Here is a 17,255-nt window from a genome sequence, read left to right on the forward strand (position 1 = left end):
TGAAATTAAAATACATTTTTTATTGATAAGTTAGAGTGCACGTCACAGACATACTCAATGCATGACACACAATTCAGAACTGGAATCATCTGCAAGGTCAGCACATGAAACACAAACTGATACTTTGCCTTTATTTTCTAACTGATCACAATATTTCTTTTGTGCCCCTTAGTCTTTCTTAGCACTAATTTTCCATTGTTTTAGTACTTTAAAAAGAAAATAAAAATAATGCTCACGTTCCTGGAAATGATGTTGTGGCTTGAAATAATTGAGGTCTTGTAATGCTTTCTGATGAGCTTCAAATTCAGTTTAAATACGGGGCAAGAAAAACAATCTGCATGACAGTGGCCATCATATGTTGCATTCTTTCAATTCACTTTAATCAGGCAGAATCCATCTTCCCACAGAGTTCCATCTTTTGCCCCACGTGAACACGATGATGCCTCTTGAGTTGTCGTCTATCTGTGAATCTTTTGCCGCATTCACAACAGCAATACGGTTTCTCTCCCGTGTGAATTCTTGTGTGTCTCTGGAGACTGCTGATGCGCGAGAACCTCTTGCCACATTCATCACAGCAGTGTGGCCTCTCTCCAGTATGAATTACCGTATGTCTCTTCAGACTGCCACTGCATGAGAATCGTCTGCCACATTCAACACAAGAATGTGGTTTCTCTCCACTGTGAATTTTTCGGTGACTGTGAAGATTGCTTATGAGAGAAAATCGCTTGCCACATTCTGGACAGCAATACGGCTTTTCTCCAGTATGCATTCGAGTGTGGACTTGAAGGGCACAGATATAAGAGAATCGTTTGCCACATTCAGCACAGATATGTGGCTTCCCCACAATATGAATTCTCGAGTGTTTCTGAAGATTGCTTATATGTGAAAATCGCTTGCCACATTCAGTGCAGCAATGTGGCTTCTCTCCAGAGTGAATCCTTTTGTGAGTGTAAAGACTGCCTACATGGGAGAATCGTTTGCCACATTCAGGGCAGCAGTATGGTTTTTCTCCAGTGTGGATTCTTGTGTGTGCCTGAAGATGACCTCTGCGTGAGAATCGCTTACCACATTGAGAGCAACAATGAGGCTTCTCTCCTGTGTGAATTCTTGTGTGGGACTGGAGATTACCTCTGCGTGAGAATCTCTTACCACACTCAGAACAGCAATAGGGTTTCTCACCTGTGTGAGTTCGTATGTGCTTTTGAAGGTTGCTTATATGTGAAAATGACTTCCCGCATTCAGAACAGCAGTATGGCTTCTCTGTACTGTGAATGCTCTGATGTGCCTTAAAATGAGATTTCCATTTAAAGCTTTTCCCACAGTCTTGGCAGATAAACATTGACGTTGGATTTGCACTCTGCGTGCATTTATTCTGAATCTGCAGGGCAGTTATCTTTGTCAGTTTCTCCACGGGTAAAGAACCATATTGCAAAGGCAGAGATTCCAAGACGTCCAACGTTGCCACCGACTTTTTCTTTTTTTTGACATGTGGTTTTCTTTGAACTCTGCACTGAAGACCATTCTGAACAAAGGAGGGGGCGGAACAGCTACTCTTTTCTTTTAAATCTGCTATAAAACAAAGACATATTATTATTTTATGCATACATCAAGTAAACAAGATTAAGTGAATATATTATACTTTCTTCAGCATAGAAACAATATTCAAAATGGTGTGAACTTTTTAACCTTTTGACAGGGGTGGACAAAAATACACAGTGAAGCTATCTATCTATCCAGTTTTAGCCTGCTTTTCACACTAGGCATGTGCTGAGTTGAAGCCTGTCCTTGTAGCAATGCATACAAATCAGGGACTACAACAAAGTCTAATTTTACTGTTAAATACATCATACAGAAATGTTTGTATTTTTGATAGAAAGTGACATTTTTTTAATGTACCATTAAATTGATTTAGAAACATAGTCAAGACATTACTACTGTGGCTTATGGCTATTACTGCTAGAAATGACTGATTTCTAATTTATTATTCACACAGGACTACAGAGCTCCTTTTTCAGTGGTCACCACACCAGCATCCTCATGGTAAAATCTCTTTAGATCATCCTTAATTAATCAGGTTTATATGCTACTTGGTTATTAGAGAAACATTTGTAATTGCATTAGCACCACTGAAACCTATTATTCTGCTAATATGGGTGGCGAGGTGCTAGCCTTCCTACAGTTAAGTTCTGGGTTCAAAAACGTCCAAAACTGAACAGCATTCTGGAGAAACAATTCAGTTTATTGTATTTTGTGTAATGAAAGTTATTCAATGTGACAGATTGCCATAAAACTGAAGATTTCATACAAAGGTGCCTGTTACTGTCATGAGAGAAGAGGAAATATTGGATCTAACCAGGACAGAAAAAGAAAGGGACAACAAGAGGATAAGAACATCAGAGAGGAATGACAGGCCCTCAGTTGACTGCTTTCTTAAATACACACCAAACATCTGCAACATTTTCTTAATTTTAAACACTTCATTATGTTGTATTTTTTAGTATTTATATTATACTAGCTGTGTTTACAGCACGGGGTCCAAGAAACTACTGAAATTGTCAGAAAAAAATTGAAATGTAGAGATGTTAGGTAATTTAAAGGAACTACTCTGGGCATCTCTCTCCTAGGAGGTTTTGTTTTGCTGATGTGCTCGCAATGCTTGTGCATTAGTGGCTAAGTGACTTTGTCTTTCTTCTGACGTTTCGTTTTGCTGATGGGCTCGCTTCGCTTGTGTTATTAGCGGCTAAGCGAGTTTTCTGTTTCCTCGGTGGGGAAGCCCTTACCCCGAATCCACCTCTCACTTCCGGGCAGGACAGACACAAACACTTCCACGTGTAGACATTTATATATAAGATATTAGCCATGGGTTTTCCTGAGTACTTTCTTTTTTTTGGTCTTCTTTGTTTATTTTAAGTATTTTTCTCAAGTTCATGTAATTGCTGTTAATATTATTATATTGTTCATTATGTATGGGTGACTGTTCTTAGATGTTTCATGTATTTTGTTGGTGAAACCTGAAGAGATGGGACCACCCTAAGCCCATAAATTCAGGCTGGGAAGTGAGTCCTTTAGCAGTTCATTGTTTGATTGTTTTGGAGTTGTATTGATTTTCTTTGTTAATTTTGGTTTCTAAATTGTTTCTTTGTTTGGATTACATATAGATAGATGGATAATACCAATCAGCAAAGAAATTGCAGATTGTAGATTTGGTCTTGTTTACATTGGATTTCTGTTTAGGCATATCCTATTTGCCATTATTTTGTGCATTTTGAGCTATTTAGATAGTTTTGAACTTTAAAAGCCTGTTCTCCATTTCTGGTGTCTGGACAGGCCTAAAGCCTGCCTGTTGAGTTGGGAGTTTAGGCTACCTTGAGATTAACCTTTTCTAGGAAACCCAAGTAAAGGTTCCTGTCCTATTTTGTAGCTTATAATACAATTACAATACAATTCAATTTATTTTTTGTATAGCCCAAAATCACACAAGAAGTGCCGCAATGGGCTTTAACAGGCCCTGCCTCTTGACAGCCTCCCCAGCCTTGACTCTCTAAGAAGACAAGATAGAGGCCTAAGCCCCTTTTTGTTTAATACATTAATGTTAACAGAGATTAAGAAGTATCATTAAGTATTTAAATCATGAGAGAATCTCCAGCACACCCCCGTGACCCTGTAGTTAGGATATAGCCGGTTGGATAATGGATGGATGGAAATTAGTACAATGGGCCAAGGATGTTATTTTAAAGTAAATTATTTAACAAGAATATGGGGATGTGGTTGGAAACTTATGTTTTGATTTGTCGGTTTATTCATTTTTTAATAAGTTTTTCATTGGGACTTTTGATTATTTAAAGTTGTCTACTAGGGTTTTCATTCTTGCATCAGAATTTTAATTGATTGTGTTAATATAATTATGAGTATTTACAGTTGTGCTTGAAAGTTTGTGAATCCTATAGAATTTTCTATATTTCTGCATAAATATGACCTAAAACATAATCAGATTTTCACTCAAGTCCTAAAAGTAGATAAAGAGAAACCAGTTAAACAAATGAGACAAAAATATTATACTTGGTCATTTATTTATTGAGGAAAATGATCAAATATTACATATTTGTGAGTGGCAAAAGTATGTGAACCTCTAGGACGATCAGTTAGTTTGAAGGTGAAATTCGAGTCCAGTGTTTTCAATCAATGAGATGACAATCAGATGTGAGTGGGCACCATGTTTTATTTAAAGAACAGGATCTATCAAAGTCTGCTCTTCACAACACATGTTTGTGGAAGTGTATCAAAGCACAAACAAAAGAGATTTCTGAAGACCTCAGATAAAGAGTTGTTGATGCTCATCAGGCTGGAAAAGGTTACAAAACCATCTCTAAAGAGTTTGGACTCCACCAATCCACAGTCAGACAGATTGTGTACAAATGGTGGAAATTCAAGACCATTGTTACCCTCCCCAGGAGTGGTCGACCAACAAAGATCACTCCAAGAGCAAGGCGTGTAATAGTTGGCGAGGTCACAAAGGGTAACTTCTAAGCAACTGAAGGCCTCTCTCACATTGGCTAATGTTCATGTTCATGAATCCACCATCAGGAGAACACTGAACAACAATGGTGTGCATGGCAGGGTTGCAAGGAGAAAGCCACTGCTCTCCAAAAAAAACATTGCTGCTCGTCTGCAGTTTGCTAAAAATCACGTGGACAAACAGAAGGCTATTGGAAGAATGTTTTGTGGACGGATGAGAACAAAATAAAACTTTTTGGTTTAAATGAAAAACGTTATGTTTGGAGAAAGAAAACCACTGCATTTCAGCATAAGAACCTTATCCCATCTGTGAAACATGGTGGTGGTAGTATCATGGTTTGGGCCTGTTTTGCTGCATCTGGGCCAGGACGACTTACTTTCATTGATGGATCAATGAATTCTGAATTATATCAGAGAATTCTAAAGGAAAATGTCAGGACATCTGTCCATGAACTGAATCTCAAGAGAAGGTTGGTCATACAGCAAGGCAACGACCATAAGCACACAAGTCGTTCTACCAAAGAATGGTTAAAGAAGAATAAAGTTAATGTTTTGGAATGGCCAAGTCAAAGTCCTGACCTTAATCCAATCGAAATGTTGTGGAAGGACCTGAAGCGAGCAGTTAATGTGAGGAAACTCACCAACATCCCAGAGCTGAAGCTGTTCTGTACGGAGGAATGGGCTAAAATTCCTCCAAGCCGGTATGCAGGAATGATCAAAAGTTACCAGAAATGTTTAGTTGCAGTTATTGTTGCAAAGGGGGTCACACCAGATACTGAAAGCAAAGGTTCACATACTTTTGCCACTCACAAATATGTAATATTCGATTATTTTCCTCAATAAATAAATGACCAAGTATAATATTTTTGTGTCATTTGTTTAACTGGTTTCTCTTTATCTACTTTTCGGACTTGAGTGAAAATCTGATGATGTTTTAGGTCATATTTATGCAGAAATACAGAAAATTCTAAAGGATTCACAAACTTTCAGGTACTGTATTCTGAATTGTTTTTTTGTTATTTTGTTTATAAGGGCAATTGATATTTTTTGTCCACCTTTGGCTAGGCAATTTTGATGATTGTTGGGGGTGGAGTCATGGAGGACCCAGATGTTAGTCATGACACAGGTTAAAAGTTCAGCTATCATAGGTACTCCTTATCTGAGTTTGTAAAGAGAAAACTGCTTTTTGTGTACTAACTTTTACCTCTTTAATTACTGAATTTTCTGGTTTTGACCCTGGCTCTAAGATCTTTGACTTTGATTTTTTTGTTTCACCTCTTGGTACTTTCGCTTAAGATTTTTTGATCTCCTGGTTTTGACCTTCACTAGAATTTATTTACATCTTTTCTCTTGATCAGTCTTATAAGATCTTTCTGTCCTTAATACAGAAGAAAACTAAGTGCAAGTTTCAAGCAAATGTTAAAAAACATACTGTACTTACAAAGAACCACAGACACAAGGAATAAATATGCCAAGTTGTGTGGTGGAGAGCAGCACTTCAGGGACCTCTGATCTCAACTTGATGTTATTTTGAGCAGTCTAGGTGAATAAGTTGGATGAGCTTTCTGGGCTGAATGACCTGTTCTCATCACAATTGTTCTAATGTTCTAATGCGATTACTCAGATAAAAGTATGAAACCCTGATAAAATACCACTTACCACCTTTAACAGAGGACCTGTAATAATACACTTTTGTAAAGTGTCAGCAATGCCAGACATACTCAATACTTGATAAAATCTACATTTTTTATAAATTCTGTATGCCACCACTTACACTTTTCAGTGTGCATTGCAAGTGATGGCTGTTCAGGCTCTTCTCTCCTATAATACATTGCCTTGTTAAAATTGTCCTCATATTCTGCCGGTTCAGTCTTAACAGTGACATAACGCTGCTGAGGAGAGCATTTAGAGTCTATTAAATGATGAATGGGTCTAAAATCAGTCACTTCTATTTTTACTACTTGACCTGTCCTTAAACTGGGATCATTCTCAAAAGACACATCTTCCTTAGAAATATTTGGATACTCTAGGTTTTGCAACTCATGGTTGATGCCTGTGTCATCAGTTTCTTCCATTTTAATTGGAGGTTCCCATTCAGAATCCTCTTGCTTCAGGCAGAGGCCCTCTTTGAAATGGACACGTTCCCAATCACAATCCTCTTCTTTGATGATGAACTTCCTTTGCTCCATGGCTGTCTACCTTGCAAATGACCACAATGAGTGCAGTTCCATGCTTTTCCCAGACAGCTCCATTTTTGTATTACTGCTTTACAATTCTGGTCATTGAATGGAGGTTGTGAAACCTGTCCCTGCAGGAGTTATTTCACTTCTAAAAACAGCTCTTGGTATTCACCTGTGAACAAAAAGTAATATCCAAATATTTAAAACTGCACAAAAAAAAAATGTAAAACTGCATCAATCCATGAAAATATGTGATTCAAAATTTTCTCCGCCAGTATTAGAAATAACAAGGGGTAAGCAACAGAAAAAAATATATTTTTGAGTGGAGGATTCTGTTAAGGACCAGACACCAGAACAAAAATGCAACCAGCTAATAAACGCATTAAACACCACAGCAGGTACTGCAGACACAGTATAGCAACATATTAATCAAATATTATATTAATCAAAAGATAAAGTCCATATTAACGACACCATCAACACCAGAACATGAATAAGCACTAAATAGAAGTTTACTAAGGACTGTCATTTTGTCCATAAAACAGCTAAAGAAAGTGTCAGCGTAGAATATGCACAGCCAGTGCTTTTAGGTCAGTCAGTATACTGCACAGTGACGCTGCTGCATTAAGGCTTCAGTGGGCACACAACCACTCGATGCCCTCAGTAATTTGATCTATCATATAAAATGACAAAACGTCCAGAGTACGATGTCCACAAGAGGAGTAGAATGTTAAAAGAATAATGGCAATGAAAACCACAAAAAAAGATGGATATAAGAGCTAGAATATCCGATGACCAAACAAGATGCACCATGATTGAAACAGGCGGACTTACCATTGAATGCCTGGTTTAAGAAACAAGTGTTTTGCTAAGCTAGGTATTAAAATGTGTTGAACAACCCACCACTTTGTCTTTTTAATCAATTACTTGCAATTTTTTTTTTATCAGCACATACTCAATGTCATTTCCCATATATAAAAATCTCGGTCTTTGTATCATGTAGAATTCTCTTTGCACCGGACGGTTACTGGGGCCCAGTGCTCCTGCATCTATGTAAGCCCCCAGTCATCAAGTTAAGTTTATTGTCATGTGTACAAAGTGTAATAAAATTCTTACTTGCATGTCTTCTCAGAATAGTTAAAAATAATGCAGTACGAAACAAAGTGTTATAACTTGAGTTAATTTCAATTTTTTTTTTTTTTGGCTTTCTTGTGGTACCTGGGTGTACATTATCAGATTTATTGTTGGTTTTGTATCATTTATATTTCAATACTGGTAATCTTCTTCTTCTTTCAGCTGCTCCCGCGGATCATGTTACTCCATATCTTCCTGTCCTCTACATCTTGTTCTGTTACACCCATCCCTGCATGTCCTCTCTCACCACATCCATAAACCTCCTCTTAGGCCTTCCTCTTTTCCTCTTACCTGTCAGCTCTATCCCAATATACCCAGCATCTCTCCTCTACTGCACTGGCGATTCTAAATTGTCCCTAGAGTGTGTTTGGTGTGTGGGGGGGTGTGTGCGCGTGCCCTGCGGTGGGCTGGCGCTCTGCACAGGGTTTGTTTCCTGCCTTGTGCCCTGTGTTGGGTGGGATTGGCTCCAGCGGACCCCATGATGATTTTTGCACAGTACTGTACAGTATATTTTCTATTTTATAACCTGGATAGAAACTGTCCCAATTGGTATGATTACCAATGGTCCTGTAACCAGGAGAAGTGAGAAAGGTAACTGTGCAGGACGGCCGAGTTATTTAATAAAACTGTTTCCATTTCTCAGACAGCAAGTGTTGTGTATGTCCTGAAGAGAAGGCAGCTTTGTGCGCAACTGCCCATGGTATACTGAACCAACCAAACCACTCTCTGCAGTGAACTGAGCAGGTGCCATTCCAGGATGTAGGGAAGCTAATGAGGATGGACTCTACTGAGCATCTGTAGATGTTTGTGTGGTGCTCCTACATGTAGTCATTGATGAGGGGCATTCTGTTGTGAGGTGGGACACTTGCAAGTGCTGCAGTCATCAAAGCAGTGAACAAAATACACCTCATCTTCTCTGCAGCCTGCCCAGTGGATCTAGTGTCTTAGCCGCCGCAGTGTTTTACAAACATTGAAGTGGGTATTGGATGACGGTTCACTTTATGTTTGCTGTGTTCAGAGGGCATGTGAAAAAAAGTTTAAAAACTCAGTACAATTTCTTCTAACAAAGCATATCTTCTTATATAATATGCTACCGTGGCTGTTCGTTTGTCTGTCCAGGATTTTAAATCACCTGTAGCTCGCAAACATTTTCACCTATTGACTTGAAATTTGGTACACATATACTACATGGCGTCTACTATTCACTTTTGGGGAGATACGCTTTTCGGCTGTGCGGCGCATGCGTATGGGCGTTGTTCTCATTCCCTATCACCTTCGCGGTCACTTCTCCTACCTCTTCATATCTTAAATCAATCTTGAGGCAGAATGAAGACTTAAGTGCCAGCTTAAGTGAAAAATGAATCAAAACGTACTAAGTCATGGCAACACAAAAATTAACTTAATCAGTTTTAACACGAAAAGATGCAGACGAAAGAAAAGAAGCAGTGGGCAGCTAGGGTGGAGAAAAGAAGAGCTGCTCAGGAAGCGGCAAGCGCATCAACCTCTGAGCAAACGAATGCTAAACTGAGAAAGAGGAGGAAAACTATGAATGCTCAAGTCAAGTGTATTCACTGCACATTACCGTGCAGTACGCTGTTACTGGTACTATATATACTGCTCAAAAGAATTAAAGGAACACTTTTTAATCAGAGTATAGCATAAAGTCAATGAAACTTATGGGATATTAATCTGGTCAGTTAAGTAGCAGAGGGGGTTGTTAATCAGTTTCAGCTGCTGTGGTGTTAATGAAATTAACAACAGATGCACTAGAGGGGCAACAATGAGATGACCCCCAAAACAGGAATGGTTTAACAGGTGGAGGCCACTGACATTTTCCCTCCTCATCTTTTCTGACTGTTTCTTCACTAGTTTTGCATTTGGCTACAGTCAGTGTCACTACTGGTAGCATGAGGCGATACCTGGACCCTACAGAGGTTGCACAGGTAGTCCAACTTCTCCAGGATGGCACATCAATACGTGTCATTGCCAGAAGGTTTGCTGTGTCTCCCTGCACAGTCTCAAGGGCATGGAGGAGATTCTAGGAGACAAGCAGTTACTCTAGGAGAGCTGGAGAGGGCCATAGAAGGTCCATAACCCATCAGCAGGACCAGTATCTGCTCCTTTGGGCAAGGAGGAACAGTATGAGCACTGCCAGAGCCCTACAAAATGACCTCCAGCAGGCCACTGGTGTGAATGTCTCTGACCAAACAACCAGAAAGACTTCATGAGGGTGACCCAAGGGCCCCATGTCCTCTAATGGGCCCTGAGCTCACTGCCCAGCAGCATGCAGCTCGATTGGCATTCGCCATAGAATACCAGAATTGGCAGATGCACCACTGGTGCCCTGTGCTTTTACAGATGAGAGCAGGTTCACCCTGAGCACGTGACAGAAGTGAAAGGGTCTGGAGAAGCCATGGAGAACATTATGCTGCCTGTAACATCATTCAGCATGAGCAGTTTGGTGGTGGGTTAATGATTGTCTGGGGAGGCATATCCATGGAGGGTCACACAGACCGCTACAGGCTTGACAAAGGCACCTTGGCTGCCATTAGGTATCAGGATGAAATCCTTGGACCCATTGTCAGACCCTATGCTGGTACAGTGGCTCCTGGTGCACGACAATTCCTGGCCTCATGTGGTGAGAGTATGCAGGCAGTTCCTGGAGGATGAAGGAATTGATACCATTGACTGGCCACCACACTTTCCTGACCTAAATCCAATAGAACACCTCTGGGACATTATGTTTTGGTCCATCCAATGCCACCAGGTTGCACCTCAGACTGTCCAGGAGCTCAGTGATGCCCTGGTCCAGATCTGGGAGGAGATCCCCCACAACACCATCTGTCATCTCATTAGAAGCATGCACCGATGTTGTCAGGCATGTATACAAGAACACAGGGGCCATACAAAGTGCTGCGTACAATTTTGAGTTGCTGCAATTAAATTTTGGCAAAATGGATTAGCCTGACACATAATTTTTCACTCTGATTTTTGGGCGTCTTTGAATTCAGGGCTCTGTAGGTTGATCATTTTCATTTCCATCAAACGATGTGGCATCCTTTCGTTCCTAACACATTACCCAGTCTATATCAGTATAGATATCCAGGAGGATTTCTTTTTCCCATTGAGATCTGATGTGGTTTCAAAGTGTTCCTTTAATTTTTTTGAGCAGTTTATATTAGGACACATGTATTTTTGCAAGTGTCACAATTTTGATACGTAGTAAAACAGAAAAGACTATAGCAATTTACACCATTCAATTATTCACAATTGCTGTTCACAAGCAAGTATGTATCACCATTAGCAAACTGCATATACAAAATACAACACAATTTATGGTGGAATGAGAAATACAAGCAAGTCCTGGTGAATAAAAACCCAGTGACCAGCTTCATGGGAAAGCATTGCTCTTTAAGTGCTTCATCATCATCTCTCTCTCTCTCTCACTCACTCGCTTGCTGCCCCTCCTTACAGTCTACATATCATAAAGCTCACCAGATATTCATGCCCAAAATGTCACTAATCACTGTTTTTTGCTACATGACAATGGCAAAAAAGGATCATACTGATATTATGATATTATTGGGGGGTCTTGGCCAGATAGAACACTTAAAGACCACTTGGCTACATCTCCTTTCTGGCAATGTGTGTGGCCTCTGGCAAGCCTCAGATGTGAAACCTCCTCACACTCATGGGTTGTTTTAAGGAATGGTGCCAGTTGAGGCAAATCAGGCAAAATTGTACATTTTCTAAGTCAAAAGAGTGACGGGTTAGGTACGGTTAGAGATGTTTGCATGCATAAAGGACTGGCGTGCCAAACTATCTTACTATCAAACTATCTTATGAAAACATAAGAAATTTGAAAACCGAGTAGAGACCATTTGCTCCATCAAACTCATTTGTTATGTTAATAGCTGAGCTCTCTCATCAAAAAGTGAACTTAATCAAGGATTTCATTGGTTTATTCACTGACTGACTGATCTGCTGACTGTTTTATGTTGTCATTTTTCTGTTTACTCTATGAATTCTCATTTGAGTTTTGGGTGCCTTTATGCAGAAGATGATTTCAGTCTTACAAATTTGATGTGGAGGCAGCTTTTTTTTTAACTCCATGCTTTGGTGTCTGTACCCTTCATGTTTGCACATGTTGATAGATTTACATTAACATTGAGTGATTTCTCATAAGTTATTCAGTTAAATTATATAAGTAATTGTGCCGATTAGAACATTAAAACAATCTAGACGAGAACAGGCCATTCAGCCCAGCAAAGTTCACCAATCTTACCCACTTATTTCGTCCAAAACAAACACCAAGACTAGTTTTGAACTTTGCTGAAGTCATACGGTCTACCACACTACTTGCTCACTTATTGCATGTGTTTGTGAGTCTCTGTGTGAAGAAAAACTTCCTAATGTTTGTGCAAAATTTACCCTTCACAAATGTGTGACCCCCCATGTTCTTGATTAACTCATTTTAAAATAACAGTCTCTATCCACTGGACTAATTCTCTTCATAATTTGAAACACTTCAGTCATGTCACCTTTAATTCTCCTTTTGCTTAAACTGTAAAGGCTCATTCCCTGTAGCTCTGGAATTAGCCTAGTCGCTCTTCTCTGGACCTCTTCTAGTGCTACTATGTCTTTATTGTAGTTTATTGTAGTTTGGAGACCAAAACTACACACAGTACTCCAGATGAGGCTTCACCAGTGCGTTACAAAGTTTCTGCATAACCTACTTGGACTTGTACTCCACACAGCAAGGCGCTATATAACCTAACATTCTGCTAGCCTTCTTAATGGCTTCTGAGCACTCTCTGGCAGTTGATTGTGTCAAGTCCACTATGACTCCTAAATCCTTCTCCTAAGGTGTACTTTCGATTTTCAGTTGATGTAGAAACATGCAGGGTCTAGTCCTCCTTCCTGCCATTCTTCAATTGAGCTTTAGTGGCTGTATAAGCATGATTCACTATTATGGGGTCCCAAGTTATGGTCTTAGAGGTCTGCAGTGGCTGCAGGTTTTCATTCCAAACAATTTTGTAATTAGAAGCCTCCCAGGTCCTCCCTGCATGGAGTTTGCATGTTCTCCCCGTGTCTGCGTGGGTTTCCTCCGGGTACTCCGGTTTCCTCCCACAGTCCATTGGCGATCCTAAATTGTGCTTTGCGTGTGTGTGCACCCTGTGGTGGGCTGGTGCCCTGCCTGGAGTTTGTTTCCTGCCTTGCGCCCTGTGTTGGCTGGAATTGGCTACAGCAGACCCCCCGTGACCCTGTAGTTAGGATATAGCGGGTTGGATAATGGATGGATGGATGGATATTAACACAAGTACTTCATGATGTATGTACACAGGTTTAAATAGAAGCATGTTAGCTTGAGAGCTGGTGCTTTCCTTTGTCATTTGCACCTCATTATTAACTGATGGCTGGGTAAGAAAACAGGCAACAAAATAACCTAAATGCAGCAGTTTACAACTAAAATAAGCAATTAAGTGTTTTGAATTGCAACAAGCAAATTAACTAAATCTACACCCAAAAAAGTATTGCTTTATGGGTAAATAAATAGCTTCTAATTAAGAAACTGAACTCTTACAAATACTGGTTCTTTACTGGGTTGTGTGGTTCCACATAGAATCAATGTTTGACAAACCACCATTTCAATTTGGGAAGGATGCTTTATATGAAGTTGGTTCTTTGTGTTTTGAAAAACTTGCACATAATAAAACTGAAATCTTTAATGTATGGCAGGCTACCTAGATGGACATTAACAGATGGAGAAACCCGGCATTTAGGCTATGTAACTAACAGTACCTATACAGCAGGCGTCTGTTTAAAATCATGACCCATTTGTATTTCACATAACTGTTACCATCTACTCATGGTTATTTACTGTATGCAACTGTTACTGATCTAAATAAATAAAAGTTTTTTTCTGGAACGTTCTTAGTGTGTGCTTGGTGTGTGGGTGTGTTTGTGTGTGTCCTGCGGTGGGTTGGCACCCTGCCCAGGATTGGTTCCTGCCTTGTGCCCTGTGTTGGCTGGGATTGGCCCCAGCAGATCCCCGTGGCCCTGTATTCGGATTCAGCGGGTTAGAAAATGGATGGATGGATGGACGTTCATTTGTTAGAGCATTTGGGAACCAACAATTGTTGCCCAAAGGCATTGTTCGGAAGACCCACTCTGGCACCTTTACTGTTACGAAGTGTGGTTAAAGTGAAAACCTGCAGCCACTAAATACCGGACTGTACTTGAGGACCCATGTATTATAATTTAAACTATAATCTAAATCTGCAAACCCGAATTGTCATGTCTAAAATGCCTCTGACACCGTACAACTTTACTTTATCAATCAATAAAGAATGCAATGGGTCAAACTAGACAAACGGCCAAAGCCCATCCTCGACCTCAAATCAGATTTCGCGATCCTGCCTTTCAGGATCTGGTCGTCACCGTCTCACTGCTTATTATTCTCATTTAATTTGGGACCGCCGTGTGACAAACATTTCGCAATTAGCGATTGCATCCATCCATCTATCTATCCATCCCGCTATATCCGAACTACAGGGTCACGGGCTCTGCAGCTCTTCCGTACTCCATATCTTCATTTTTCTTTAAAAGCTGTCACAAAGACCTCAACTCTTTAATTGCTTCTTGGGGTACATTATGATCCATCCTGAATTTAGAAAAAGATTTTCATTGTAATGAGTACATATGACAATAAAGTTGAGGTGGTCGAAGTTATTCAGCGACATGTTACACGTCTATCTCGGTCAATTGAAATAACGGAATAAGGTACCGCTTCAATCGTTCATTCTAATCAGTCATTCAGAAGCCTGTTTTTTCACCACGGGGTTACAGGAAATCCAAGACTATTTCGTCAGCATCAAGAGTAACGGAGACCCAAGAAAGAACAGCACAGAAGACCATCGCAGGACACGCCCACGCCCAGGGGCTCGCGTTCACTGTCTCAGCAAGTACTGAGGCTAAAAATAAAGACAAAAATGCTATTTTGTAAATTTATCGCATTCTGTATCGGCCAAAATATACGAAAATTCTATTCCACTCAAAGGCTGTGTTTCAATGAAATATCCTAACGTTAAAAGTGGCGACAGGAGGTGCAGGGGTGCAGCGGGCGCAGGCCTTCGCTCCACGGGATCCCCGCGCGCGCCGCCCTGTCACTCACCGCCCTTGGCGTGCTGTCCTACTCCTCCTCCTTCTCCTTCATTCTCGTTCTCCTTGAAAAGGACACGCTGATCCCTTTAGTGCCGGCTTCTTAGAAAGTCGCACTCGCTTTGTGCTGAACGTTCCATGCAACATACAATCGGGGTTGTGTGTAAAGGTTTTGACCGTCTACTTAAAAATCAATTTACACAAAAAAAATCCAAACAATAGCCAACTGGGCCGGGAATAAGGCGCTTGCGCCGCAGCTTGTTTCAGGACTACATATCCCGTCAGACTTTGTCACGAGGAAAGAAGGCGTTTCGACTCCACTTGACGTCAGTCTAAATGTTCGTTTAACGGACCATAGACATAGAATTACTAGACGCCGCATGACCAGCAGCATAATACGTCAACGTCGCCGCCATATTGCGAGTGGCACTGCTGAGGAGTGAAGTAATGGATAAAGATGCCTCACGCATGTGCTGCTTGGGATTGTACAAACCGCTGTACGCTCCAAACCAGATTCCTGTGGATTACATTTCATAGGTAAGGCTTAACAATTGTTTTGGTTGTTTTTGGCCATTAGAAAATCCCGTTTTATATTCTTAGAACTCAAAGTCACCTTACAAGAAAGTTAAACAACATTAGTAAAATTAAAACAAGAAAATGATAAATCAAAGAGCAATAATTAGCAAACAAACAAAGACAGCTGGCAGTAACAGTGCAAAATTCACAACTTTGAAAAGGTAAGTTTTGAGGGTAGTTTTAAAATGTGTTATTGATTCGAGCTGATGTATATGAGAGGGAAGAGAATTCCCGAGTTGAGGAGCACTAAGAGAGACGCTCGAGCTCCCATAGCACAGAGTTTGATGTGTGGCACAGAAAGTAGAGCTGCAGATGGGGATCTGAGTGAGCGAGAGGAGTGTAAGTCTGTAGGAGATCAGTGAGGTTGTGGAGAGCTTTAAATGTTAAAAACAGCATATTGTATTGTATCCTGTAGTTAACAGGGAGCCAGTGAAGTTGAGAGAGAATAGGTGTAGTATGTTCAGTGGATTTCGAACAGCAGATTATTATACTGGCAGCAGAATTTTGAATAAGTTGTAAGCGATGGATAAATTTTTGTGGGATGCCAGATAGACTAGCATTACAGTAATCTATACATGAGGTGACTCAGGCATTAACCAATACTTCAGTACTGTGTTGCGTAAGAACAGTACGAAGTCTAGAAATGTTTCGGAGATGGAAGAAGGCAGTCCGAGAAATGTTACTTATATGGGAGGAATTATTTTAATAATAATTATTATTATTATTATTTAATAATTGCCATTATTAGTGTATAAATGGATATAAATAATTGCATGTAAACTATTCGCCAAACTCTGTTGTATGTAAATGATACTGTTTTAAACATTATTGTTTTTTCATCATAAAACCCGGTTTCCACGTCTACCTGTATTAGTTTAAATGGCAATTTTGACACTTGCAATAGGGCGGATGCGCTGACGTATTGTGTCAGCTGGGCAACACAGTGAATGTGGCGTCTATCTATATATGTCTATGGTTTAAACGGGTAAAAGCTACAGTTCCTCAAGTATCTGAACTCAAAGTAGTGATGGGAAAATTAAGCTTTGTGAAGCTTTGAGGCTTTGTTTCTATTTGTGCTGAAAAAGATTTGAAGCTTTGAAGCCTCAGCCCCAGTATGAACAACGACATCAAGTGGTTAACTGCGGTCAAGGCAATCAATCAAGAGCGCAAGTGAAACAGCACTCACTGTTTCAGTCTCATGTCACCAGAAAAAAGTCACAAAAGTCTGTGTTCTTTGTTTCTGCCAAGGTCCTTGTCCATTTATACTATTTAACTTTTGAACGCCGTTTTTCCGCTGTTAATCGCCATCTGTCATCAAAGCTCTCCAAATCTCTCTCTTCTCACAACCCAACATTGTTGAATGAGAATAATGAATTTTATATAGACTACCTTTCAAACACTGTCAAACCAATAAAGTGTGCTGTGAAGCACTGATGACATGCAAAGCTTCAAACGTAACGGGTCACCTGACAGCGGTGTTTTGAAACAAGCTCCGACACAGTGATTCGACTCACTATGCTTTAGATTGACTGACACAAGCTTCAACGCTTCGGTATCATTTTCTCATCTCTAACTCAAAGGTTATCCACTGCGTTCATGTTCTGCTTTTCATTATTAATATTATTGTTGAAACAAATATCCACAAAATTATATAGTGATTGTAGCTGATAGTCTTCCCATAGGTGACAA

General features: G+C 40.1%; 1 protein-coding gene across 2 annotated transcripts; it reads right to left on the reverse strand.

The window, feature by feature from the left end:
- Nucleotides 1–15,296, reverse strand: LOC120528053 (zinc finger protein OZF-like). Of its 2 annotated transcripts, none has more exons than XM_039752032.1 (3): nucleotides 15,004–15,296; nucleotides 6,290–6,867; nucleotides 1–1,566 (listed from the first exon to the last, which is right to left on the reverse strand). In XM_039752032.1, exons 2-3 carry the CDS (start codon nucleotides 6,702–6,704, stop codon nucleotides 383–385), a joined length of 1,599 nt encoding a protein of 532 aa, XP_039607966.1. In that variant the 5' UTR covers nucleotides 6,705–6,867; nucleotides 15,004–15,296; the 3' UTR covers nucleotides 1–382. The 2 variants fall into 2 exon arrangements, with proteins under 2 accessions (XP_039607966.1, XP_039607965.1); XM_039752031.1 differs by having other exon boundaries at nucleotides 1–1,569.
- Between the last annotated feature and the right edge of the window lie 1,959 nt (nucleotides 15,297–17,255).

Source organism: Polypterus senegalus, chromosome 4, assembly GCF_016835505.1.
Source record: "Polypterus senegalus isolate Bchr_013 chromosome 4, ASM1683550v1, whole genome shotgun sequence".
Lineage (NCBI taxonomy): Eukaryota > Metazoa > Chordata > Cladistia > Polypteriformes > Polypteridae > Polypterus > Polypterus senegalus.